Here is a 23357-nt window from a genome sequence, read left to right as displayed (position 1 = left end):
GTACCACGATACTTTATTAGTACCGGTATACCGTACAACCCTAGTGCTAATACAATTCAGTGAAACCATTCAACAGAGCTGCCAACACTGCCGCTGCTTAGCTAACAAACACAGCTGAGCTAAAATGCTACTCTGAGCGCGCTCTTGCTGACATCACACCTCACTCGGCAACAAGCATCGCCTTTTGATATGAGGTTCCTTTTTTAAGTAACTCATTAATTACTTTCAGTTCTAATTAATTACATTTATGAAAGAGTAATTCCGTTAATAATTAAATGACTTTTTTGATAAAGTAACAAATAACTATTAACAGTTACTTCTAAATAGTAATTTTCCGGACACATGTAATGATATGTTAGCAATGTATCACTGAAGCTACATATTATATTATAGAGATGTGAAGTTCACGAAAGAATCGAGTCCTTTCAACAGCTCTTGTGAGCTGTTCGTTTGGCAGCCGCTGTTTATGCACACGCAGATACCCAACTTGCAACTGAAATAGAAATTAGTCAGACTCAAAGGAAATGTAACAGCATTTGGATGTAATTGAATATTATTCTTACTTTTAATAGTGTTTTATATATTTATTTATTTGCTTTTTTTTATTAATCTCTTGGTTCATTATTTTGAAGTAGTTTAAGCCCACACATCAGTTAGTGCCAGTTTTCAATGATGTCCTAGTTTTTGCTCTCGATTTATTTATACTTACTAATTCTCCATCCATCCATCTTCTTCCGCTTATCCGAGGTCGGGTCGCGGGGGCAGCAGCCTAAGCAGGGAAGCCCAGACTTCCCTCTCCCCAGCCACTTCGTCCAGCTCTTCCTGTGGGACCCCGAGGCGTTCCCAGGCCAGCCGGGAGACATAGTCTTCCCAACGTGTCCTGGGTCTTCCCCGCGGCACTAATTCTGACTTATAAATTGGGGGCGGTTCAGTATTGGAAAAATTATTTTGCTCAACAAAGTTTTTTAGGTGAGGGAAAATTCTAAATCGTGAAGTCACTGTCAAATATATGGCGCTATATTTATGGAATGTTGTTTTTTATTTATTTTATTTATTTACATATTTGTTTTGTATTCACCTATTTTATTGTTTAGAAATAGTTTAAGCGCGCACACACACACACACACACACCAGTTAAGGTTGTACTATTTGGTATTCATGTTTTTATTATGTCCTAGTTTTCATTCTAGTTTTATTTGTATTTTTTTATTCTCACTCAATATTTGTGTATTTTGTTCAGTATTATAAAATGCTCCTGCATTACAAAGTTGTTTTTTTTAGGTGAGGAAAATTCTAAATATTGATGTCATTGTCAAACAATGAAAACACAACAAAAAAATAATAATTATAGCCAGTATTTCAGAATTCGCACCAATACAGTAATATTTGTGTAAATGTAAAGTAATTTGGTCCACATCTTATCGTATGACTGATTCCAGTGATTGTTTCCTTGATTAAAAAAAAAAGCAGTTAAAAAAAAAACTAACAACTTTAAAAACTATCCTTTCTTTTTGAACAGCTCTTTAGAAGGAACGGCTCCTAACGATCCGGCTCCCTTGAAAGAGCTATAAAACCCATCTTCATTATGTTATTATTATACTAGGGAGGCAGACATTATAGCAACAAGTAGTATGTATACTTGACTTCTGATTACTTTCCGTATACAAATATTTAATTTAATTTCTAGGCTCGGTTTTGAAGTTTCTTCTATTTGCTTTCCTCTCGCTCCGATACGGTTGGATGCCAAAAATCCATCCATCGTAGCCGTTTTTAATAAACAGTAACATATAATTCTAATGTATGATACTTCTCTGCCTCTCGCAATTTCAAAAACTACAGAAATGGCTCCCAGTTTCAGTCACAAGTTTTCATTTACGTTTTAAAAGACACAGCCCCGAAAACGGCTTGTTTTCGAGAAACTGTTAGAAAGAAGCTCAAAGATAGGCCTGTAAAGCCAAATCAATTTCTTGGTACAAAACACTATCATTACATGTTATATAGACTATAATGAAGTATTTAAATGTTGATTAAAATTCATAATATGACCCTTTTTAATATAAGAAGCACGAAAATTACCTTTTCAAAAATTGTAGTTAAAAGAAAAACAGTGGGCAGTGGTCTTTCGATCCCTTTGTCATGTATGCCAAAATAAATGAACACCTGCATGCATGTGTCTCAACAGGGCGCCACCGTGCGTAACGACATGGACAGCGTGGTGGTGAGTCGTGTGGTTAAAGGCGGGACAGCGGAGCAGAGCGGCCTCCTCAACGAGGGGGACGAGATCCTGGAGATCAACGGTACATCAGTTCGCGGGAAGCATGTCAACGAAGTTCACGACTTACTGGTGAGGACACATTACAATTTAATAGGGGTGCACAACATTTTTTTTTTTTTTTTAAGAATCAATTTAATTATTTTCATCCTACAATGTAATGACAAAACAAATCCTTGTTGCCATTAGCGGCTGCTTTCATGTACTTTGGTTTTTTTTGACATCATTCTCACTATAGCACTTTAGACCAGGGGTGGGAAAACTACAGCAATATTTAAAAAAAAAAAAACTTTAGCATTTAAGATAAAGGTTAAACATGACTCACAATGTTAACATGGCGGGCTTGAATCGCACAGTAAATTTAGGAACTGCTGCAAATTTAGGCCTGATTAAGCTCTTTATTGTAGCGATCCAAACAATGAAATGCAAAATGCAAATGATGCATGTGTTCGGAAAATGGATGATGGACTTAAACATTTTAGATGAAAGAGACATATCATGGAATGATATTTGTAAAAATGCCAATAAGCCCTTTAGAAGCATTAAAGATAAGCTGACTCAATTTAAGATATTGAATAGATTGTATTTTACATCTTCTCAGCTGTTTAAAATTGGCGTAGTGGATAGCAAGTTATGTATGAAGTGTCGGGCAGCTGAGGGAACTCTTGTTCATTCATTGTGGGAATGTCAGAGAATAAAAGAGTTATGGTTGAAAACAACAAAAGAAGCAATCACATTCCTTAATATAAACATCCCAATGACACTGCAAACTTGTATTCTTGGGGATCTCCATCAATTTAGTAACGTGTCATCAAAGAGTAAAAATGCCTTTCTTTCAATATGTATAATAACAAAAAGGGTAATATTTAAAAAATGGATAGCTGTTGATAGTCCAACACATTATGACTGGTACACACAAGCTATGGAGATGATATCAGTAGAACAAACAGCATTTAGTTTAGATAATAATGAGTCATATATTGGAATATGGGATCCATTATTTAAATTTGTTTCAACTAATAAATGAACCAAAATATGACTTATTATATCTTTGTGGAAAATGTTGGACGCGGTGTGTTGTCGGGCTTATGGGATGTGATGCAAGTGTAAGCCACTGTGACACACTATTGTTCATTTCTAATTTTTTTTTTTTTTATTAATGTTTTTAATGATCATATCAATGAGGTTTTTTTTAATCACTGCTATCTTGAAATTGTTACTAAAATTGATGCTGTTGTCGTTAATGTTCATTTTTGTTTCACTACATTTGGATTTGTGTGTCCTCAATTGCTCTCAATTGCTCTGTTTATTGTTGTTCTTAATGCTGCTGGGACGGGTTTGGTTTTGGAATTGGATTGCATTGTTGTGGTGTTGTTGTGTATTGTTTTGTTGATTGATAAATAAAAATAAAGAATAATTTTAATTGTTTTCATCCTACAATGTAATGACAAAACAAATCCTTGTTGCCATTAGCGGCTGCTTTCATGTACTTTGGGGATTTTTGACATCATTCTCACTATAGCACTTTAGACCAGGGGTGGGAAAACTACAGCAATATTTAAAAAAAAACCTTTAGCATTTAAGCTAAAGGTTAAACATGACTCACAATGTTAACATGGCGGGCTTGAATCGCACAGTAAATTTAGGAACTGCTGCAAATTTAGGCCTGCATAAGCTCTTTATTGTAGCGATCCAAACAAACATCACTATGGTGCGAACAAAAAAATAACAAATAAAAATAGAAATAGTGTATTGAGTATGTCATAGTCAGCTCCACATCACATATCTCCAGTGAACAGTCTTGTGCTCAAATACAATATTATTATTTCACAAAAAAGAAAAGAAAATTGAATTAAGAACATTAAATTAAATTAAACATATCTCAAAAGGGTAATGGGAAGAAGTATAAACATTTTGAATCCCCCCCCTTTTTTTACATAATTACTTTAAATAATATCCAGTTTCCTCTGAACCACATTTTATCACAATCATCTGGATTCACATAACTCAATTTGCCCAGAACAATGTACTTACAATTCTCAATATATCATCATAAGTAAGTCATATAAATCATTCATACTCATATTCAAAATAAGCCTAGACCTCACTATACCGAACCAAAATATTAGATTTGTACAATTTCTTAAAATGCTCAATGTTTGAACAGTGTTTGAGCTCATCACTCAGGCTGTTCCATATTTTCAGCCCACAGACTGAGACACAAAAACTTTTCCTTGTGCTAAGTGGTAAAGCGTGTTTATATTTTGCCGTTCCTCTGAGGTTATACCCCACATCCCTTTCTATGAATATCCATCCATCCATTTTCTACCGCTTATTCCCTTTGGGGTCACGGGGGGCGCTGGAGCCTAGCTCAGCTACAATCGGGCGGAAGGCGGGGTATACCCTGGACAAGTCGCCACCTCATCGCAGGGCCAACACAGATAGTAAACTTTGAATATTTGCAGGCAATTGATAACTTCTTGCTTTAAACATGATAAGCCCTGTCAAATATTCTACTAAATCAGGAAATTTTAACAGTTTTGACCTTAAAAATAAGCTATTTGTGTGCTCCTTTAACTCCACATTATGGATAATTCTAAGTGCCCGTTTTTGTAAGATTGTTAAGAGATGTATGTTGGTTTTATAATTATTTCCCCAAACTTCTGCACAGTAACTTAAGTAAGGATAAATGAGTGAATAGTAGAGTTGCTAGAGGGATTTTTCATCTAGCTCCTGTCGTGCTTTTGCCAGCATATTTGTGTATTTATCTTCTTATTTCCAATTAGAATTATATTTGTTTTACTTAAATTTAGAGACAACTGTTCCTTTTGAACCATGTTTGCATTTTCATCATTTCTAAAGTGATTGTATCAATAAGTCTATTCAAGTTACTATCAGAAAAAAATATATTCGTATCATCTGCAAATAAGGCCAGCTTTAAGCATTTTGAGACATTACACAGATCATTAATATATAAAATAAAAAAATTTGGACCCAAAACTGATCACTGCAGAACACCATATGGAATATGAAGAGATAAAGAGCAACTGTCATTTAACTTCACAAACTGAAGCCTGTCCGTCAAATAAGTTTCCACCCACTTGTAAGCCACTCCCCTGATTCCATACCGTTCCAATTTGTTTGATAGAATCAACACCCATGTGACACAAAAAGTGACATACCCATTTTACCATATGGACATAAAAATAAACACATGTAATAGTCAATAAATGGGTCGACAGTCAATAAATCATGTGTTTTTATTTTCTTTGTGTCTCGCTTTTAAACAGGGTGCAAGAGGGTTCACTCTGCGAATCCCTCTCAACACGTGAACGTGTTAATTCAATCGTAGAATTAAAGGAATGTAGTTAACCGTCATGTCAGTTCTACACAATCTTTCTCTCGGTTGGTGGAGGCGGGACAGGTAGCTTCCACACACAAAGGATACACAGACCGAGAGCCTCGCGAGTGGCTAGTTAGAAAATTAGGAGGGAAAACGATGAACGCTAAGCCAAGTGTGGGAATATGAGCACATTGACACGGACAAACGAGCCAGTATGCCGAATTTGTTGGAAGGTGATAGCAACAGAAATAGACAACAAAACAAACCACATCATCCAGAAAAAAATGCACTCTGAGATGTTCAATATTTATTGAAGTACATTTTTTGCTAACAGAGATTGATAGTCTATTTTTGGTTTGTTGTTTACTTATTTAAGAGAACTAGAAGTTATTGACCTTCCAATTACAACATTAAATAAAAGTTGGGCTGAAAAGCTTTTTTTTTTCCATTATTTTTCAGGACCCTCAAATTATAACATTTTACGCCAAACCTGAGGTGCCTGGAAAATTTGGGGACTTTTTGTACATGTTAAGAGCCTCAAAAAGGCGTCAAAACGCATTTAATAATAATATCAATATTAATAATAATAAACACAGCAATTTCAATATGGCTCTTGCCGTGCCTTGTATTGTTCTTGCTCCGTTGCTCGGGCCCTAAAAAGTTTGAATAAGAAATACGTTTATTGCCTTTTAAAGGGCAACTTGCATTATTAGTAATATATACCATTACATTAGTGCTTAATTTTGTCTTAAAATAATGCTGACAGTAACATTCCTTATTGGCAAAAATTTGTGGGACAATATATCGTCCAACAGAATGTGTCATCGACACAGGCCTACACCCATATTTACAGTACCTGTCACAAGGCACTCTGTGGCTTGCAGGACCCTCTCCCTCCATGTTTGTCGCATTTTGCCTGATTGCAAAACATGTCGGTGAAATAAACAAACATGAAAAGCGCAGTTAAGACTATAATTCACAGTGCCCATCTGACGTCCCTTCTCGTCTTTTCCATCAGCAACAAATGCACGGCACTTTGACTTTCCTCCTCATCCCGAGCTCTCAGATGAAACCTGCCCCGCACAGACAGACTGTGGTAAGTCCCTAAAGTGGACGTGTGCGGCCCGTCTGCACGCACGCATGCGACGGCAGCCATGACGGTGTAAGGCTCCCTTCCCTTATCTCCCCCCGACCACAGATGCACGTACGAGCTTACTTCGACTACGACCCCTCCGACGACCCTTTCGTGCCGTGTCGGGAGCTGGGCCTGTCCTTCCAGAAAGGAGATATTCTCCACGTCATCAGCCAGGATGATCCCAACTGGTGGCAGGCCTACAGGGACGGAGATGAGGAAAACCAGTTACTGGCTGGGCTCGTTCCAGGTAGGCGTTAGACCAGGCCTGTTCATCAATATGTATTGTATACAAACACTGTTTGAATATATTAAAATGTATTTTTAAAAATGCATTCATACATGATGAATTGTGCAAATGAATACCTACAGTACAGTGGAACATCGATTTATGGTTCTTGAACAGGGTTCGTAAATCCAAAAGTTCGTATAGTGAAACAAGTTTCTTCGTAAGAAACAATGTAATAATGGATAATGGGTTCTCGCCTCGACAAAAAGCCATATTTCAGTATAGGTTTGTACACTTTGAATACTTTTTTTTAAGCTATCAGTGCCTTATTCCGGTGCTAAGTAAATGCAGACTCATCCACCTGCAACAAGTGCTTGGCGTGAAATGGTGCATGTAACATTCCTGTAAGTAACGCAACACCCCGACAGAAGCACACAGAATCTAACGCTCTTTTTTTAACTATTTGCCGACCTTAACGCGCCAACAGCAGCGGTCATGGCGAATGAGGTTGCTCTCAGGAACATCTGGAATTTTGAGCATCGAACATTACAACTTAATCATGTTTTTTTTGCACATTCTGTATTGCTGAAATAATTATGACAATTTGTTGTATTTTATTTTTTTATGTATTACTTAGTTATGTGAGTTATATCACTGAATTATTTTATTTGAATTTCACTTAATTCTATAAAAATAAAAAGGCATTGGGTTTTTCTTTTCACAAATATTTGCATGTATAACATTTTTTTCAAGTACAGGTTTTGGCACCGTTTATGCATGGGTACCAATTTGGTACTAGTGTCGGTTAAAAAATACATACCGGTATACATACCAAATAAATATTGTTACATATGGTCATCATGTACTCTGTTGTTGATAAAGAATCGATTATTATACAGTATCTGAGACATAAGATATTGCTCCTTTCTGCTCCTTTTCCGACACACCCCATGTTATTTTATTTTTTATCTATTTTGTTTAAATTGTATAGAGATGGAGTGTATTGTTGCTTATTGTGTTTAAAATAAACGATAAAAAATTAATTAATTAATAAATTAAAATGTGTACTAATTAATTAATTAAAATAAATATAAACGATACCCATCCCTAGTGATGGGGAAAATCCGTACGGCACTTAGTGTCAGGCTACTAAATTAGCTCAATCTAATGCATGTATGCTTCCACCCCAGCAGGAAGGCCACGCCCAGCTGGCACTTCAAGTAGATTAAAACAAACACCTGAGAATTAAGATTATTCTTTGACCAAAGCCTGTTGGGTTTGCTAGAAAAGGAGGTTAATCTGTGGAAATGGAAAGTGGGCCAATTTAGGCAAAACTGAGAGGGACACAATAGGAAACACAATGCACATTTAAAAGGATTATATTGGTACACGTTGTTCAGTCACTTGATTAATTGATTCCTTTCTTGGCTGGAGTGCTGCCCGATAAATGAGCAATTGATTGTATTACTCAGGGAAGAACTTCCAGCAACAGAGGGAGACCTTGAAGAAAACGACACCCGACAAGAATCAAGAGCAGCAAGGTAAGAAGATGGTGTTACAAATCAACAAGATGAGATTTTACCAAATGACCCCACTCGTGACCAAACCATTTTTTTTTCTCTAGGTAAACGCTGGTATGTGAAGAAAGGCAAGAAACAGAAGAAGAAAAGTGCATCTACTCTGAGCAAAAACACTGGTAGGAAGACTTCTTTTATCCATTGATTTACTGTCCGGAATATCTCGCTCCCTCCCTTCCTCTACGTAAGTCTCCTCATGAGCTGAGCTGCTTTCGTCGGTCTGCAGACATTGATGCTTCCCAAGCTACTACTCGCTGCCGCTGACATGACCTCGTCTTCTCCTGGCTCAGATTAGTGTTGTGTTCATAGACAGGATCAGAGGAGCCACCAAAAGGTGCCCAGCAGGTGCCTAAATGGCTTGGAGGGCACTGTTTTGTCATGTGGTGCACACAAACACAAAACACATGCGCCCAGAGCCGCTTAGTGTACTTGTATGCTTTGTGTGCCCCGCTGTGGGTGCAAAGCAGATTTTTCTGGCCACACCTCTCCACAAAATGCAGCATCTTTCATGAAAAGATGTGTGCATTAAATCAATTTACACACTTTCTTGTTTAATTCCAGGCAAAATAAGGCATACTTATGGTAGGATAGACCTTATTTATCCCACAAAAAATCCACAAAAAAATAAGGTAAAACAACAGGGAAACGTAAAGGGAAATTTTTTTCGTTCACAATCATTATGAAAGACATGACGACGGACGGATTTTTTTAATGCATTCTCAATATTAAATAAAAGTCTGCTTACAGCGGAGCAAATGGGAGCTCCACTATTTCGCCAATAAAATCTGATAAATCAATCAATCAATCAATGTTTATTTATATAGCCCTAAATCACAAGTGTCTCAAAGGGCTGCACAAGCCACAACGACATCCTCGGTACAAAGCCCACATAAGGGCAAGGAAAAACTCACCCCAGTGGGACGTCGATGTGAATGACTATGAGAAACCTTGGAGAGGACCGCATATGTGGGCAACCCCCCCCCCCCTCTAATGGATACCGAATGCAATGGATGTCGAGTGGGTCTGACATAATATTGTGAGAGTCCAGTCCATAGTGGATCCAACATAATAGTAAGAGTCCAGTCCATAGTGGGGCCAGCAGGAAATCATCCCGAGCGGAGACGGGTCAGCAGCGCAGAGATGTTCCCAACCGATGCACAGGTGAGCGGTCCACCCCGGGTCCTGACTCTGGACAGCCAGCACTTCATCCATGGCCACCGGACCTGTGCCCCCCCCCCCCCTTCCACAAGGAAGAGAGGAGCAGAGGAGAAAAGAAAAGAAACGGCAGATCAACTGGTCTAAAAGGGGGGTCTATTTAAAGGCTAGAGTATACAAATGAGTTTTAAGATGGGACTTAAATGCTTCTACTGAGGTAGCATCTTTAATTGTTACCGGGAGGGCATTCCATAGTACTGGAGCCCGAATAGAAAACGCTCTATAGCCCGCAGACTTTTTTTGGGCTCTGGGAATCACTAATAAGCCGGAGTTCTTTGAACGCAGATTTCTTGCCGGGACATATGGTACAATACAATCGACAAGATAGGACGGAGCTAGACCGTGTAGTATTTTATACGTAAGTAGTAAAACCTTAAAGTCACATCTTAAGTTCACAGGAAGCCAGTGCAGGTGAGCCAGATAAGCGTAATATGATCAAACGTTCTTGTTCTTGTCAAAAGTCTAGCAGCCGCATTTTGTACCAATTGTAATCTTTTAATGCTAGACATAGGGAGACCCGAAAATAATACGTTACAGTAGACGAGACGTAACGAACGCATGAATAATGATCTCAGCGTCGCTAGTGGATAAAATAGAACGAATTTTAGCGATATTACGGAGATGAAAGAAAGTTTTAGTAACACTCTTAATGTGTGACTCAAACGAGAGAGTTGGGTCGAAGATAATACCCAGATTCTTTACTGAGTCGCCTTGTGTAATTGTTTGGTTGTCAAATGTTAAGGTGGTATTATTAAATAAATGTCGGTGTTTAGCAGGACCGATAATCAACATTTACGTTTTCTTGGCGTTGAGTTGCAAGAAGTTAGCGGACATCCATTGTTTAATTTCATTAAGACACGCCTCCAGCTGACTACAATCCGGCGTGTTGGTCAGCTTTAGGGGCATGTAGAGTTGGGTGTCATCAGCATAACAGTGAAAGCTAACACCGTATTTGCGTATGATGTCGCCTAGCGGCAGCATGTAAATACTAAAGAGTGCAGGGCCAAGAACCGAACCCTGAGGAACTCCGCACGTTACCTTAACATAGTCCGAGGTCACATTATTATGGGAGACGCACTGCATCCTGTCAGTAAGATAAGAGTTAAACCACGACAAGACTAAGTCTGACATACCAATACGTGTTTTGATACGCTCTAATAAAATATTATGATCGACGGTATCGAAAGCAGCGCTAAGATCAAGAAGCAGCAACATAGATGACGCATCAGAATCCATCGTTAGCAGTAGATCATTAGTCATTTTTGCGAGGGCTGTCTCCGTAGAGTGATTTGCCCTGAAACCGGATTGAAAAGGTTCACAGGATTTTCGAAATAAAGGGAAGGTGGGACACCGGTCGGTAGTTTACCATGAGGTCAGGATCGAGGTTAGGTCTTTTTAGCAGAGAATGAATAACCGCTTTCTTGAATGCTAGGTGAACAGTGCCAGAGGAAAGTGATAAGTTTATAATATTTAGCACTGATGGACCTAATAATACAAAAAACTCCTTGATGAGTTTCCCAGGAAGTGGGTCAAGTAAACATGTTGTTTGTTTTATCCCACTTACACGCCGTAATAGTTCCTCTAATGTTATTTCATCAAAAAGAGGGAGACTATTTTGTATTGCAGTATCCGTCATAGATACAGTCGTATCTGTGATAAATAACCATCCAAAAAGCAACAACAATACTCCATTCACATTTTGTGACTTGAACATTAACCAAGTATTAGTGCTATTGCTATTATAAGCGCTAACGCAGACAAACTATTTATATCGTGATCACTTCCTGTGTCCCGATGTTTACGTCAAGTGGTCTGCGGCTTTTTCGCTTTTTTGCTCCCTGTAAATTTATTCTAGATCATAAATCATACCTCTCGCCTGGACAGAAGAAGTCTGAGGAGGGAATCCAACAAGTTGGTACACTTTGACACCCATTTAGGTCTGTACAGATTGGAGTTATATCGCAGTATTGGGCATTACAAACTTAAACGTGTTTCGTGCTTTCGTAGAAGTTCGCTTTCACGGCTAATACCTTAGCACGTCGATGTGTTACTACGTTAGAAAAAGAGTTCGCTCTCACAATAACAATGTTGCTACAGCTTGGTTATTATACAGGTTACGAAACGTAAATGAAGTATTGTTGACAGTTTTTGAATGCATTTTTAAAGTGATATAGATGTAGAATTGATTGCTCCCATTAGCTGCATTGTTAGCTACCTAAAACGAGCCGATTTTTATATCTTGGAAAGCAAAAAAAACAAAAACTTTTATCTTCTTGTCTGTCATAATGATTGTAAACAATAGGCAAAATAAAAAGGAAAAAGTGCAGTTCCCCTTAAAAAGAACACAAAAGGCATAAAAGAGATTAAAAGCACAGGGCTGATGCAACCAGCTGTCACTTCTACGAGCAGCTACAAAAGTATTACACAACCAAAAAAAGCCCAATAAATATTATATATTGCGCACACAGACAAAAAAACAAAAAGTACTTACTGGGGTGTACATCACTCCATGTTTCTTCATGCTCTGTCAGCATCTCCCTCAAGTATCATGAGGAAAATATTAGAAGAAGAGGATGCAAAATACAATACTAACAGCTTACTTTGTTTTTCTCCCGGTTTAATAGAGATCGACAAATATGTTTTTTTCAGAACCGATACTCATCATTAGTAGTCAAGGAGGTTGATAACCGATATTTAGAGCCGATATTCATTTGCAGTAGAACAACATGAATAATATACGTCAGTAAACCGCTGGATGAGGCTTTAAGCTGTTTGAAAAAAACAAAAAACATAGAGGAATTGTGGGACCAGTAGAAACATAATGTTTTATGTGACCTATTGTTGTGTTAAATTTAGCAGCAAAAAACATCAGGGGATTTCACAAACACCTTTATTACGTGTGTCCAAGCGGAGCATCAACGTTTGCATTATAAAAATGGGAAATCTCCTGGGAACATTTTTAAAAATATGGCATTTTTCTCCCATCAAAAAAACTCGAAATAAACAATTTTTTTTACGATTTTATAGCAGTTTAAGGATTCAATACAGTGTTATGTTTCCTTATTAGGAACCCTAAAACATTTATAATGATAAATGATAAATGGGTTGTACTTGTATAGCGCTTTTCTACCTTCAAGGTACTCAAAGCGCTTTGACACTACTTCCACATTTACCCATTCACACACACATTCACACACTGATGGAGAGAGCTGCCATGCAAGGCGCTAACCAGCACCCATCAGGAGCAAGGGTGAAGTGTCTTGCTCAGGACACAACGGACATGACGAGGTTGGTACTAGGTGGGGATTGAACCAGGGACCCTTGGGTTGCGCACGGCCACTCTGCCACTGCGCCACGCAGTGGAAGAGTGGAAGTTTTAAATTAAAAAACATCTTGGTTTTAAGAGTGGAAGTTTTAAATTAAAAACCATCTTGGGCTCCTTCACGTAGCTTATAGTTGAGATAATATTCAAGCTGGCTGACATTATTTCATCCTGGATGTTACAGAAAGTGGTTGTGGTTTAGGTTTATTTCAAACATGTACCGGTATACAGATACAATATGATACATCATATAATACACATATTCTCATTTCTCGTTATAACACGTTCAAAAAGGAGCAGGAAGAATCAAAGTATAAGAATGTGTGAGCTGCTGCCTGCTCTTCTTTACTTATATAATAATTTCCTATTCGTCAAGATATATGTACACTTTTTTGTCGTCTTCATGTCCTTCCATCCGTGTCGCGCTATTTGATTGAATCGCGTAACATGAAACTCTGCGCGCTCCTTTAATGAGCCCACGCTCCAAGTGTTGCGGACAGAGGATTGTCGAGCGACTCGGTCGATGCAGTAGTGAAAACAACAAAAATGGACCAGGAAGACACCAGGAAAGAAGGACAAAAACTGGATTTCCCGGCAAAAAGAGGAGACTTAATGTAGATCAGCACTGCATTAGAAAGAGGGAAAAGAGGGGCGTGGCCACACTATTGCCGCAGGTGACGAGACCGATGACAAATTCTCACAAGAACTCAAATGTCAGATATCAAAACATATTTTGGGGAGAATTGTTGACAATGACAGTATTTATTATTAAATCTTTTTTTTTGAAGGGCTCAGGCAAAAAGACTGGTGCTATTACTACTATTTTTTTAATGCAGGTATCATATTCAAGGTTTCCCCTAAACTGCCAAGATACCTGTAGTGGTGGGGGCGTGGTTATAGACGTGGTCATCATGGCGTCAAGTAATTTGCATAATGTTCTTTAAAAAGGCTAAAATTTAAAACAAATATGCTATTATGAATTAGTATTAACATATATTTTTTTATCGTTTTGCCATGTTTTTAATTGTTGCTGCTTTTCAAGATTTTTTCAAGTGGACTATTAATTACTTTTTTTTTTTTATTAAAAACAACTAGCAAGAAATGTAAACTTCTTCTGGTGTTATTATAAACTGTACTCGTGTTTAGAGACTCTACTTCTGTCCCTTGATGTCCCTGACTAAAGAGGCTAAAGCGAGCATGACGTCACACTTGCTTGGCGCTGTTGCTCAAGTTGGACTTTCTTTTCTTAAAAGTCGCCACTGTCCTCTTAATATTTGCACAATTTGTAGATGGCTGTCCGCGGGTGTATCTGCAATATATATAAAAATTACATCCACGTTGCAAACAGGTTGACAACGCTCCAGATAATGGCGTGCGTTTCAGTGGTCAAGTTTTCGTTACATCACTTGTCAATAGTGCGCAAATAATAGGCTATATATACATCAATTCATACTGTAACTACCAGCTTATGTTCATGTTTTTTGTTTGTGTGGTTTTGATTTGATATCAGTTCTTGATAAGGTGATTGGCAGAGTATGAGAAAGTGTTGTTGTGTGTTTGCGACCATGTAAATGGATGCGCAAACTCACGAGACGAAAGTGTTTGCACGGAAGGTAAAACCTGTTGGAATTGTGCTGTCTGTTATCATAAGATTGGTAATAAAAGTTAAATATAGCGTCAGACATTGTGATTTCTTCTGGGTGCTACGTGTTACTTTAATTTTGTTTTCAAGTAAAAAAAAACATATTTTTAAGGTGTGGCGGTAATAATGCAGTGGTGGCGCGCCACATTCAATTACATTAGGGGAACCCTGTTATTTGTATATATTGTATCTGCTGATGTAGTTATGTTGTAGTAAAAAAAAAAAAAGCAGTTGAAATATTAAATAGGTCAATCTCTAGTTATTGAGCACCGGGTCTGCTCTTTATCGGTTTTTCCTCACCCTTTTTGGTGATCCTGATTTTCAAGGTCTCAATTGGCTCAAGTCTTTTACATTTTTGCCATCCAAACTCCGACAAGAGCCCTTCTTCTTGGAAGTCCAGATCATCAAAATGATCGCTGAAAATTACACTCCTCCCACTTTCTCTGTCCCATTTTGAGTGGAGAGGTCCACACTTTCCTCATATTGCCACCATTTGGAAATGCACGCAGGCTGACTTTCTTTAGTTGTGTCGTAGGGTTTCAAAATTCCGGGAATATTCAAAGTTGGAAACTTTCCATGGGAATTAATGGGAATAAACATTGAATGCAACATGCTAGATCTTGCAGCATGATTATTAGCTAAAACAACTTGATTTAATGCAAATTCAGTTGAATTTCAACCCTTCACGGTGCATTCCTCCATCACATGTGCAGTGCATTCTTCCATCACATGCACAGATAATTCCCAGCATGCTACACACTACAGCAGGGCTATTGAGGCCACACTAGTATTTGAGCCCAAGGACTTCATCCAGTCAGGTAAGTTTTGATGATATTACTGGGGTAAATATATTTGATCTATGGTATTTAAGTTTAATAGAGGTGTAATTGCTTGTTACTGTATGACTGTAGACTACTCCAGCAGACTGCCACTATTCCTGTACTTGTTAAATGATTTTGGGGCCAATATCTCTAGCTAGTTAGGTTTATGTACCACCGCAGTCTCATAATGAACTGAAAATATTGCTCCGTTAGCCGTGATGCTAATTTTCTCTATGTTAAATCCCATTCATTTATGCTAACAACGTTAGCGATCCGAATTTACCTTTTTTGTGATCTGTAAAGTTCAACTAGCAAATACTAAATCAAAACGTGTAGTTTCCTTTGCCTTCTATTCTGCTAGCCATTCTGTTGTCATACAAGAATGTAGGTTATAGTTTGATTTAGCATGCTGATTGAGTGTTCATTTATTCATCTAGCTTATTTATATTCATTTGTCCATCAGTAAAATATTTTTAAAGACTACTCCAATTGTTTAGCTGACTATTTATATCTGTGTGTGGCATTGCATTAGTGTTTTACAACCTTCTCATCTTATTCTACAGAATAAGATAGACGGTGTCCAACTTTGAATAATCTAAAAATGGTCAAAATTTCCAAACTTCCCGAGCTTTACTTCCCGTGGTAAATTTCCGGAAATTTACTGGAAACTTTCCACCCCTTTGCAACCGTAGTCGTTACAACCTGCAACAATGCATCTGGCAGACATATTTGAAAATAACATCATTCAGTATGAAGACACAAACTAAACCATAAGAAATTACTTCCAGTCTTCTGTAGGCGACCTCAGCAGGCTGATGCAGGCCCCACCCACATTTTGGAGCTAGAAGTGGGCGTTCTGTGCTGAATCTCGCTAGGAAACAAGTTTCAAATCACTACTATGTCTATTGTGGGGGAATTTTACCTGCAGACATAATTTTTGATCCACAACAGGGACATGCACATGATTATAGAGGGGCAGGGGCTCAAAGTCAGAAAAGGGCAGGACATTTTTTTTGGTCCTTTACACAATATGGAAATTAATGTAAAATTAAATTTACTAATAGGAAGCTAACTACTTAGCTGTGTGTCCTTTGTAGGTAAAAGTGATTGCCATTTATTTTGTGTCAACAAATTATTGTCATAATGAGTTAATTCACATTATCATAGGCTTGGAAGACATGAAAAGCAACAAAACACTGCTTTATTATTAGGCTATTTATTGTTAAAGATAAGCACTTTAATATTGAACATTGAACAGTGCAACATGAACTTTGAAAAAAAAAAAAAAAAAAAAAAAAATACCTTATAGAAAAAACTTCAATGTGAAAATCTGTCCTTCTTCCCTTAACTTGATGAAAACACCATCAAGTTGTAACTTATGGTCTTTCTCACTTAATGCTCAGACTAAACAACTGAAACGCAATACAGGGCCAAAAATATGGACCAGGGGCCAGTAGAGTGCTGTAGGATGGAGGCCACCCATACCCAAATATGCTCCTCAATGTAAATTCAGGGCTTCCATGAAATGCTGTGAAATCAGTGCACAATCAGTAGCCAAACCTTCTGGGGGCCTTAAAGCAGCAACCTTCTGGGGGCCATGTCCCTGTAGATGTTGATCACATCATTGTGATTTATGACTACGTCTTTTTCAATGGAGAGGAGAAGGAGATCAGACAGCCTCTCTTCTGTGCATAGGGCTCTGAGTGAGTTTTTGACCAGCTTCAGTTTAGAAAAAGACCTCTCTACTGTGGCAGTGGACACTGGAATCGTGGCATATGTTTTCATCATTTCTTCCATTATAATAATAATAATTATTATTATTATTATCATTATCATTATCATTATCATTATTATTATTCTTATTATTGTTATTATTATCATTATTATTATTATTATTTTGTTAACCCACACAGTAATAGCAAAGTCACAATAAACTTTATATCTAAACCTCTACTGTGAGAGAAATGTAATCCGCCGTAAACACAGTGCATTTTATTTTGAAAATTAACCCGGGGTTTTATTTTGTATTTTGTACACTACTTCCTGTCCCGCACGATCCGCTCTGCTCTGTGCGGAATTGATGTGCCGTGCTCAATTGATGCGCCGTGCTCCGACGTCCGGCAAAAACAGAAGCTGACACATTGAATAATAGAATAATACAGCGTTTTTCTGAAATATTACCCATATTAGATGCTGAATAAGTGGACGGCGACTAGACCATAACTCACAGGTTCAAGTTGCTCCACTGTCACGTCTCCTCAGGGGTGCAGTAACTTGGCTCTCTCTCCTCTCACTTACTCACTCACTCGCCCTCTCTCTTTCTGTCTCTGGCGGAAGCGGCAGGCTCATACAACCTGGTATTACAAGAAAACGTGGAGTTTTTGTACCGCTGTTTTTTTGTTTTTTGTTTTTTTTACATCCCTAACAGGAATTTATTAATGTTGTTTAAAGAAAAAGAAAAAAAGAAATAAAACACACACACAGGCAGAGGGCACTTTTTAAGACGAGGCAAAAAAGGGCAGGGGCTCAAGCACCCATAGGGCCCTATGTGTGCACGTGCCTGATCCACAACGATGATATCATTATTAGAGGGACCCTTTAAGCGGAGAGAAAATCATCTTGTTGAAAATTATGTTTGGTGTTTGAGCCCCTCCCATTTGTCTCCTCAGACGCCGATGACCTCCTGACCTATGAGGAGATGTCGCTCTATCACCAGCCTGCCAACCGCAAACGCCCCGTCGCTCTGATCGGTCCTACAAACAGCGGCCACGACGAGCTGCGTCGGAGGCTTCTCTCCGTCGAGCCGGACAAGTTTGCAGTCGCCGTCCCACGTAGGTCACTTCCGAAGAAAAAACTTGGCGAGACGGGCCGTGATTTTGTTCTTTTCACTATCGCAGACACAACCAGGAGCCCGAGACTACATGAGCGAAATGGGCGTGAGTACCACTTTGTGAGCAGAACTGGGTTCGAAGCCGACTTGGCCGCGGGGAAGTTCATCGAGTCCGGGGAGTACGAGAAGAACTTGTATGGAACCAGCACAGACTCCGTGCGACATGTGGTCAACTCGGGACGCATCTGTGTGCTCTGCCTACACACCAGGGTAGGATTCTGTGCTCGCCTCACTACTGGGAGTATCAAAAACATTGATTTTCAAATTAATCGTGATTCTTATTTGTAACTATTATTAATCGTTTAAAAAAAATGTATTTATTTTTTTGTTTGTTTGTTTGGTTAGCATTTTATTATACAAAACCAGTTTTCTTTTAATTATTATAAAAATTAGAGCTGTCCGATAATATCGGCCTGCCGATATTATCGGCCGATAAATGCGTTAAAATGTAATATCGGAAATTATCGGTCTCGTTTTTTTTATTATCGGTATCGTTTTTTTTGTTTGTTTGTTTGTTTTTTGTTTTTTTTATTAAATCAACATAAAAAACACAAGATACACTTACAATTAGTGCACCAACCCAAAAAAACTTCCTCCCCCATTCACACAAAAGGGTTGTTTCTTTCTGTTATTAATATTCTGGTTCCTACATTATATATCAATATATATCAATACAGTCTGCAAGGGATACAGTCCGTAAGCACACATGATTGTGCGTGCTGCTGGTCCACTAATAGTACTAACCTTTAACAGTTAATTTTACTAATTTTCATTAATTACTAGTTTTTATGTAACTGTTTTTATATTGTTTTACTTTCTTTTTTATTCAAGAAAATGTTTTTAATTTATTTATCTTTTTTTTTTTTTTTAAAGTACCTTATCTTCACCATACCTGGTTGTCCAAATTAGGCATAATAATGTGTTAATTCCACGACTGTATACATCGGTTGATATCGGTATCGGTTGATATCGGTATCGGTAATTAAAGAGTTGGACAATATCGGAATACCGGATATCGGCAAGGAGCCATTATCGGACATCCCTAATAAAAATGTATCAGAGCTGTTTGTCTATGTAGTTAATCATAGAACTTGATGTTATTAAAAAAAGTATTGCTTTTGAATCGAGACTCGTTTTCAATCGAGAATTGATTCTGAATCAAATCGTGGGGTACTCAAAGATTCACAGCCCTACTCACTACCATCCAGGCAAGTTGGAGTAAAGTCTCAAAATCAATTAACTTTAGGTTTAAATTATCAAAATTAGCTAAAATGCTAGCATAAAACGTTGTCATGCTAACATTAGCATGATAAGTAACTTTTAAGATGGCGCCAAGTATCACAATCAATAATCTTTTAGGGTTTAAATGAATCACTTGCATAAACTGCTAGCATAAATGTTAGTATGATAACATAGAAAAGGTTAGCGTAATTACTTTTAAGATTGATTGATTGATTGAGACTTTTATTAGTAGGTTGCACAGTGAAGTACATATTCCGTACAATTGACCACTAAATGGTAACACTCAAATAAGTTTTTCAACTTGTTTAAGTCGGGATCCACTTAAATTGATTCATGATACAGATATATACTATCTTATATACTATCATCATAATACAGTCATCACACAACATAATCATCAGGGTGTATACATTGAATTATTTACATTATGTACAATTCGGGGTGTGGGGGGGGGGGGTTAGATTTGGTTGTTATCATCAGTCATCAACAATTGAGAACAGAGAAATGGATATTGAAACAGTGTAGGTGTGACTTGGTAGGATATGTACAGCAAGTAGTGGACATAGAGAGAGAGAGAGAGAGATCAGAAAGCATAACAAAAATATCTGCATTTGATTGTTTACATTTGATTATTAACAACAATCCGGGGAGGGTGTTAGTTTAGGGTTGAAATTGCCTGGAGTTGTACTTTTATTGCGGTTTTGAAGGAGGATAGAGATGCCCTTTCTTTTACACCTGTTGGGAGCGCATTCCACATTGATGTGGCATAGAAAGAGAATGAGTTAAGACCTTTGTTAGATCGGAATCTGGGTTTAACGTGGTTAGTAGAGCTCCCCCTGGTGTTGTGGTTATGGCGGTCATTTACGTTAAGGAAGTAGTTTGACATGTACTTCGGTATCAGGGAGGTGTAGCGGATTTTATAGACTAGGCTCAGTGCAAGTTGTTTTAATCTGTCCTCCACCCTGAGCCAGCCCACTTTGGAGAAGTGGGTAGGAGTGAGGTGGGATCTGGGGTGGAGGTCTAGAAAGTAAGAAGAAGGTGCAAAGTATTAAAATATAGGATTTGTAGGTTAAAATGTATAAAATTAGCTAAAAAAAAAAAAAACTAACATAAAAACGTTAGAATGATAAGTAACTTTTAAGATGGCACTAAGTATCAAAATCAATCATTTTAAAGGTTTAAACAAATACAATTAGACAAAATGCTAGCATAAGACATTAGCATTCTAACATTAGCATGTTATAATGAGAACAGTAGGCATAATGTGTAAAAATGCTCAAATTGTAGGATTAAATTCATTAACTTGGCTAAAATGCTCGCATAAAATATTAGCATGACAACATAAGAAAAGTTAACGTACTTCTAAGATGGTGCCGAGTATCAAAATCCATGATTTGTAGGTTAAAATGAATACAACTAGCTAAAACACTACCATAAAACGTTAGCATGCTAAAATTAACATGATAACATAAGAACAGTGAGCAGACTTTTAAGAAGACGCCAAGTATCAAAATAAATGTTGAGCAGGCATATTTTTCATTTGCCATGCATGGCCTCAGCACAATAAATGAACCCTTGTATTCCAAAAATGTAAACAAAACCTATTAAATATCGATAAGTATCATCACACTTTTCTCCACTTTCATTTTACCTGTTTGTGGTGTCACCACAAAAAAGGCCAAAGAAAAAGCAAAATACACAAGTTTAGCTAAAAAAATGTATTATGCAACCAATTAAACAAAAAATTTCAACCAAAAAGGTAAAGATTTGCAATCCCCCAAAATATTGAAAATTAAATAAATATGAAAATTAGGTTGCAAATATTTTTTGGGGTTGCAAACAATTTTTTAGTTGCAAATATTTTTGGGGGTTACAAAACTTTTTTTTTTTGGTTTACGACTCAGTTTCAAAATCTTAACCCAACTTTAATTGGGGCGCCTCTGCTGAACAATATGTTAGAAGCCTTTTTATAGGTCAGTCTCAGATGACCATAAGGGCGTAATTGTTGACCCCTCTCTACACATTTGGAGGGAAAATACAAAAAGGGCCCTGTCCACAATATTGAAGTTGCGTTGTAACCAAGAAAAAGATTTGCAACCAAAACTCTTTTTTTCCCCAAATAGTTTGATTGCATAAAAAGACACATTTTTCTCCATAATCCTGAGATGACGTCTCACAAGATTTGATGATGTCACACATATCAACAATAATAATGCATTGTAACATAGAGCGTTTACTCTTTGAGTAAAAAAAAAAAAAAAATGTATTGAAAAGCCAATAAAATAATTTAACCAAAAAAGCAAAGGAAAGCGAACAAATGCAGTTTAAAAATACAATATAATGTGAAAGGGACAAGCGGTAAAAAATGGATGGATGGATGGATTGATATCACTAAATGTAAACATTTTAAAAAGTCATGAAGATGGTTTCCCGATTTTTGCTTGGATTCATAAAAATCAAGTGAATAACAAATGTTGATTTATTTCTCTTTAATTGTTGACATTTCTTTTGTCATTAAACGTTATTTCCTTTTGACAGTCGCTGAGGTTGCTGAGGTCCTCCAACCTTAAACCCTTCGTCATCTTCATCGCGCCTCCTTCTCAGGAACGACTGCGCACCCTGCTGGCCACTGAGGGAAAATCAGCCAAGGTACGTCCCCCTCGTTGCGTCGTGCATGTCCACACGTCATCCTATTTGGTGTTCCTGTGCAGCCCGAGGAGCTCAAGGAGGTCACGGAGAAAGCCCGTGAGATGGAGCAGAGTTTCGGCCCGCTCTTCGATGCCACCGTCGTGAACACGGAGCCAAACGAAGCTTTCCTGGAGCTGCGGAGGCTGATCGAGAAGCTGGACACCGAGCCTCAGTGGGTGCCCACTTCCTGGCTGTGCTAAGCTGGGAAGAACACTCGCTGGTAAATTTGCACATTTTCCTCGTTTGTGGAGGAGGTGAACATGATGGACTCAGGTTTTCTTACGTTTCTTCTCATCTCTTTTATGTCTGTTTTTCCTGCTTTGTCCTGGTGAGTCATTTTGTGAGACAAATAGAATTATGCCTATCCTATTATTCTTAATATTTATGATTGTAAATACAGATTTTTTTAGACAATATTTTACTCCTAAATTGTGTGTCCCCAAAATGAGCAATAATAGTGAAAGCTGCAGTTATTTCTTACCATGGTCAGTATTATTTTGTTTTTGTGTAATCCGTGCTGTGTTGACAAGCCTCAAACAATATGTGTCTATAACCATTAAACAGTATATCATATTAATGTGCCTAATTTAATTCATATCTAACTACTGTATTTTCCGGACTATAAAGCGCACTGGTATTTAAGCCGCACCCACCAAATTTTAGAAGAAAAAAATATAGCCGCAGATATAAACAGGTACACAATATTTTGTAAATATTTATTTTTTACCCTAATTGTTTCCAAACGGTGTCTTTAACAAGGCAGTAAAATGCATGATCAAATAAAACAGAAGTCCTTGACCCACTAGCTGCACAAGCTAGCTCTCCAATCGGCTAAACGGACTCAATAAGGTGACGTTTTGATGGATTTACGAAACTGAAACAATTAAAAAAGAATGCCATTGTAAATTAATAATACCGTACTAACACACTTGTAAACGTGTTAGCATATTCTCTAATTCTAACGACGCTAGCTTGACGCTAGAC

General features: G+C 37.7%; 1 protein-coding gene across 1 annotated transcript in view; it reads left to right on the top strand.

The window, feature by feature from the left end:
- The window catches only part of pals1b (protein associated with LIN7 1, MAGUK p55 family member b), a 50263-nt gene extending 27317 nt beyond the window's left edge, over positions 1 to 22946 (top strand). Inside the window, exons 6-14 of the mRNA XM_061987061.2 lie at positions 2183 to 2344; positions 6634 to 6711; positions 6814 to 6997; positions 8449 to 8517; positions 8601 to 8672; positions 18223 to 18384; positions 18451 to 18653; positions 22224 to 22334; positions 22397 to 22946. Coding sequence (XP_061843045.1) covers positions 2183 to 2344; positions 6634 to 6711; positions 6814 to 6997; positions 8449 to 8517; positions 8601 to 8672; positions 18223 to 18384; positions 18451 to 18653; positions 22224 to 22334; positions 22397 to 22573 — 1218 coding nt within the window. The 3' untranslated portion in view covers positions 22574 to 22946. The remainder of the gene's footprint in view (positions 1 to 2182; positions 2345 to 6633; positions 6712 to 6813; positions 6998 to 8448; positions 8518 to 8600; positions 8673 to 18222; positions 18385 to 18450; positions 18654 to 22223; positions 22335 to 22396) is intronic.
- Positions 22947 to 23357: the final 411 nt, after the last annotated feature.

The sequence above is a fragment of the Nerophis lumbriciformis genome, linkage group LG26 (assembly GCF_033978685.3).
Source record: "Nerophis lumbriciformis linkage group LG26, RoL_Nlum_v2.1, whole genome shotgun sequence".
Classification (NCBI taxonomy): Eukaryota; Metazoa; Chordata; class Actinopteri; order Syngnathiformes; family Syngnathidae; genus Nerophis; species Nerophis lumbriciformis.
This window is presented reverse-complemented; position numbering and strand designations above follow the sequence as displayed.